General features: G+C 37.7%; 1 protein-coding gene across 1 annotated transcript; it reads left to right on the top strand.

Annotated features, from left to right (window-relative positions):
• Positions 1 to 610: 610 nt before the first annotated feature.
• LOC116167997 lies at positions 611 to 1,750 on the top strand (the record flags this gene model as incomplete). The annotated part of the gene is made up of 3 exons (XM_031483632.1): positions 611 to 845; positions 900 to 1,385; positions 1,432 to 1,750. Coding segments are annotated over 3 exons (1,029 nt in total), but the record flags the coding sequence as incomplete, so codon positions are not given.
• Positions 1,751 to 5,581: the final 3,831 nt, after the last annotated feature.

Raw genomic sequence — 5,581 nt, 5'->3', positions numbered from 1 at the left:
AAATTCCCCGTATTTACTGTGTGAAAATTTTGATTTACATTAAAAATAAAATTCCAAAAACTAAGGAAACTTCCACGACCAACTAATTTACATAATTAGATAATATGTAAAAGAAATTTAGGTGTATATCGAGAACTAGCTACCGTTACACCTGAAGCTGTATTTTGTGTTTAATGTATAAACAGCGGACTGTTTTCTAGAATCACCACAATGGAGGGATATAGGGAGATTATATTTTGGCTGATCATCCTCGATTATGGGAAGTGTAAATATGAAATTTTCCTGATCCCCTTAAATTCGCTTTTGTTATTTTGTATTTCGCAACAAAATAATTTATGAACTAAATAAAACAGAGATAACTTACAGTAGATTGCTATCTATACTATTAATCACTCGGGGACCGATAAATGGGTGGAAATGTGCTCTGTCGACGTTTAGAAAAACTATTCCCTCTCTACAGTGCCCAATAATTTATCATTCCACCTCATTAATTAAAAATAATTGTATTGAAATGAAATTCAGTAGATACTGAATTCGGAGAGTATTTTAGAGCTAAGGATTTGTAATGCAAATTTCTCTTGTTTCGAGATTGATTGCTTCTGAGTGACACAGATCTGTTTACTCTTTTCTTGCAGGTGAAAACTATACGGTGTTTGTTCCAACCGATCACGCTTTCCACCGATGGCATCCTATCGATTGGGGATTTTACCCCTTTAGCGTGCCCGAGTTTACTGAAAGTGTTATAATTAATCATTTTGTCAAGGGAAACTATCTACAGGATGACGTTAAGGATAATCAAATTGTTACGACATTGGGAGGGCGACAAATCGTTTTTCGCAAAATACGTAATTATCTTTTTTCTTGTTACATTTCGGTACTGACATTTTTTCTATCATTAGCTTTTTTAATGGTAAATGGAGTTCAAGTCGTGAAAGGGGATACACCTGTTGCGAACGGAAACATTATGTTCACGGGAGAAGTTTTATTCGTGAATGAGTCGGTTGTATCGCGTTTACATCAGCAACACAGAGACAAAGAGACGCCGCCACTTCTAGCATTTCCATGGTTTGGGGCGCAATTTCTGTCGCACGCCTTCCTAGCGTTGGAGAGGGATAGGAGATTTTCGCACATTACACGGTTTTTAAATTTGGCGGATTTAGCTCCCCACGTTTCCGGAACAGGTTACACGTTCTTCGTGCCCGTAGATACGGCGTTTGAGGCAATCGGACTGGATAAGATGCCCGACAATTACTTATCAAATGGAAACGGCTTGCAAGTTCTATTAAACCACTTCGTCAAAGGAAGACTATATGACAGAGATTTAAAGGACGGAACGGAGTTGCTGTCGTTGGGGAATAGCACAATCAAAATCGCCCGAAAAAAAGGTAACTCTCCAAGTTATCGATATAATGTGTAATCGTCTTCTTTCAGAAAGGGTCGATGTCAACGACGCAGTTATAGTTGAAAGTGAAGTGTTTGTATACAATTTAGGGACCATGTTTTACATTGACAAAGTTTTGTTTTCCAAAAGAGATTTTTTACCCACAAGTACTATAGCCAACGACATAATACCGACACAGCGTCGAAAAGTACCAAGCATCGTTGAGAAGGTTCCCGACGAGTTGCTGGAAGAGATGGGCTTGGAACCAGATCTGCTAACCGAAAACGACGCAACAACGTCCACAACAGTTTGGAGCACACCAAACGTGACCAGCAGTTCAAATGCCACGATAAAATAATGTTCATCCAATAAACTTGAGAACCATAAGTGTGCGCTTTGTAAATTAAGTATTTAGTGGGCGAATGCGTATATGTTTCTATCATCTGCATCCTTCATCCAGCCAAAAGTATAAAATTAGCTTTGTAAAATAAAATTGACTGATGTAAATGATCATAATAATATAAAAGTAAATATTTTACAAATTTGTAAATTTTATTATGTAACTTACACATTATGGCTAGTTACAGTATGTGTAGTTATAAATGTTATTACTTAATAAGTTTATTACTCGATTTAATAAGAATTATGTTACAATGTATATGTATGTTTTAATGTAAGAAAGGGTGATTATTTTAGTACAAAATATAGTATGAAGTAGTGTTGGCGTTTTAATCGAAATTTTCTTGTGTCAATAGGAAGAAGTAAGTAGAAGCAACTAATGGAACAAGGGCTCTAATAATTTTTGTGAATTTTGAAATAGTTTGTTGGCCCTCTCTTTCGGCAGATAATTTCAAATACTGTAAAAATTGAGCTTTTCTTCCCTGTCACAATAATCCTGAAAATCTCAAGAAGAACCAGGATGCAAGGTAAGTAGTACATTCGCTTATGAATTGCAGGGATTAATCAAAGCAACCAAGCGGTCGTTTTGAAATGTCCTCACAATATTTACAACGGAAATAATCTCCAAGATAAATGACTTAAAAGGTCACATCGTTTTTAATGCCAATACTATAACAGTTATCTATAGTTGTTAAAATAAATTAGTCTGGGTAGGCTGGGCTACCTCGTCGGAACGAGCGCACCGCTAACAGAATTTGCTAGTCCGTGCAAATCGGTTGCTTTAAGTTAAACGGTCCATTAGCTCAAGTAACAATATAAAATTTAATTAATCAGACAAATACCTACATAAAGAATTGACAGTTATCGATATTTGGCGGAACGTTACGGTAATTTTGGGCGCCACCAGAGGATAATAAAGACAACTTGCTCCTGGTCAAGTCCGCCTCTGTCAGAATGGTATTGGAAGCCACGGGCAAGTCAGCTGGAGACAAAGACAAGCGGTCTATTCCAGAGTTCGGAAGATCGGTAACTGGCAAAGAGGCTAAAACAATATTACGGCACATGGCAACGGCGGTAATTTCCCTGAGCGGGAAAGGAAGCACCAATCATTTACGGTATTTACTGGGAAACAAGATGCAGAAACGCAACCCTATAGCCCATTTATTATTAACGGAAAGAAACGTATCAAACGCTTACCTTGAAATTCAACGGTACGGTAGGTAAATTAAGGCCTACTATGCAAGTCGACAAAAAATCAAAAGATCCCCTCTAAATCACCTTCTTCCATTTCATAAAATTCGGCCATTTCGGTGAGGGAGCGCCAGGTTTCCCAAACACCACGACGAACTCTGGTGATAACGTTTAAAATTAAAACTTCTGTAATTAATTACTCGATCCTCTGTTATCCTAAAATCTGGGACCGGTCTCAAATCTAATGATTAATTAGAGCGTTTCGCATGATACCAAACACAATCTAATCAGTCCAACTTTGCTGCAACACATCTGATTAGCTATTTCTCACTCAAATGGCCAGGCTGAAATTTCCAAATTCGGTAGTCCAGTATGGAGTATTGGAATTTTTCGGTCAAACGACACGTTACTTTATCATCGCCCAATCATTAATTAACGGAACTGAAATCATAAATATTTTCCCTCCCCTTCCAATCGAAGACTGCTTTCAGATCCCGTAAAGATAATTAAAATGTTTCTATACGGGAACGTCTACAAACTGCAGATCAGTTACAGTATCCTGATTTCCGTATCGGCGGCCAAAACGGCGCTGCAAATTAAAATCATTACTTTTACCTTATATTTCCAACTCCTAGAGACAATTTTTCACTATGAAGTGCCCTATCAATGCCATTCATTTACCAGGTGTTCATTCAAGTTGGTAGGTAGCTTTCACCCATGTGTAACAGTTTAGTTTATTTATATTCAAATTTCAAAATTACCGCTTGCTACGTTAGGCAGGATATAGGTGAGATGGCGTCACTTGTACGCGTGCTTCTTTCCTCGCGCAGAATCGCGTAATTTTTTTCACTTCATTTCCGTTTTAAAGCCAACGAGGTTGTACTTGTAGAGCGTGGCATTGTGAATTCTTCTAAAACCAGTGGGTAATATTTGCCATCATTCACGTAAAATCTCTGGCAATTTTACCTGTTTTATTGGCGTTGTCGAGTAGAGTAACTCAGAAGCCGTTTTCTCCATTGTGAGGCTATTATCTGGTTGAAGTTCATCGCCCTACCTACATATTCACAACCTCTTGGATAATTTCCATATTTCATTGATTTAAGTATTTTTCATTACCCTCCTGACGATTTCAGGTATGTTATTAAAAATCTCGTTAAGGGAGTGTTACATCTTCATTACTTTTAGGGGGTCCAGGTAGTAGACGAATTCTTGTACCGGTCAATCCATGTAGTAGATCAATCCAGGTAGTAGACGAATTCTTGTACCGGTCAATCCATGTAGTAGGTCAATCCTTGTACAGACGAATCCTTGTATGTAAATGAATTTGCATCTTGCGAATATTCCGGAGTACGAACACCTGATTGCCGGCAGCTATCCGGCGTACCACCGAGTAGATAAGCGCTAACACCTAAACGATACCGGGAGCGACCAGCTGATGGTGGAATTTTCGGAAGATACGATCTTTTACACAACCTTTTTTTATTTGCTTCAATACTGTTAATCTAGTGTAACCTTCCGACGATTTATGATCGGAGCTTTGTATTTTGTTCGCATCAAGTGTTTGAGGTCGTGACTCTCTTCAAGAGCAACGCACCTGTATTTAACGTATGGGTAAACGAGCCGGCTACGAGTAAGCTATTTTTGGCCCTTCCGGCTCATATAATCGTTCCGAGCGTTGTAGCTTGGGGTTTGTTTTTGTGTTACAGAACTGGAACTTCGAAGGAGAGCTCTTTTTCGGAGAAGACAGCGTATGTGTTATTCAAGGTAAGATTTTTAATTTACTTGTACCCAGTGTTGCCTATATGAGTTGTTATTCGGGTTAACTTAATTCAATCTTTGAATCCATTGAAATTTTAACTACATTTTTGCTCGATCATTGTTGTAGGGGTCTGGTAACGTAATTATTAGGGAAGTGTTCATGAATTTATTTGGGGATTATTTTTGTCATTTAAAGTATTTGTTATTGTCGTATTGAAGATACATTTTATTTGCCGATCCTGCACCGTTTTGTCAGGATTAATAAATCAGAATTGCTCGTAGTGAATTTATTATTTGGCTCTCTTGTGTTTTCCCAATTTCTATACAGGAGAGGTCAGAATTTGTGCAAAATTGGGTGGCGCTCAACTAATCATTTCTAGTGACTACCAAAGATCAAAAACTTATGTTATATGCCCAAACGAACAAACCGCTGTGGAAGATTCTCATCTCGAGCCCTTCTTTTAATTAAGAATCTGAGCTAGCTGGCCGTTTATGCGGCGGGGTTTGAGTTTTACAGCGCCGAACTAACCTCACGTTATAAAGTGGCACCCTTCAACGTGTGGCCTGGGCATAATTTGTTTAAATTTAAGTTTTTGGCCTTATTTTTAAATTATCTCTTCTAAATTGAACTTCGTACTTGCAACTTATTTTTTATTTGTGGTTATTACTGATATTTGTGTATTTCTTGGTATTTAACAGGTACCTATATTGTGTTATCTTTTTATATTTGTATTTTGAATTTATTGTGTGATCATGGCTATGGAAATTAACCGATTAAGAGAGACTGAACTCCAATATGAAATTGAGATTAGAGCGGGACAAATGGGGAGTAATATGAACGAAAGTCGTTTA

This window comes from Photinus pyralis, unplaced genomic scaffold (genome assembly GCF_008802855.1).
Source record: "Photinus pyralis isolate 1611_PpyrPB1 unplaced genomic scaffold, Ppyr1.3 Ppyr1.4_LG4, whole genome shotgun sequence".
Lineage (NCBI taxonomy): Eukaryota > Metazoa > Arthropoda > Insecta > Coleoptera > Lampyridae > Photinus > Photinus pyralis.
This window is presented reverse-complemented; position numbering and strand designations above follow the sequence as displayed.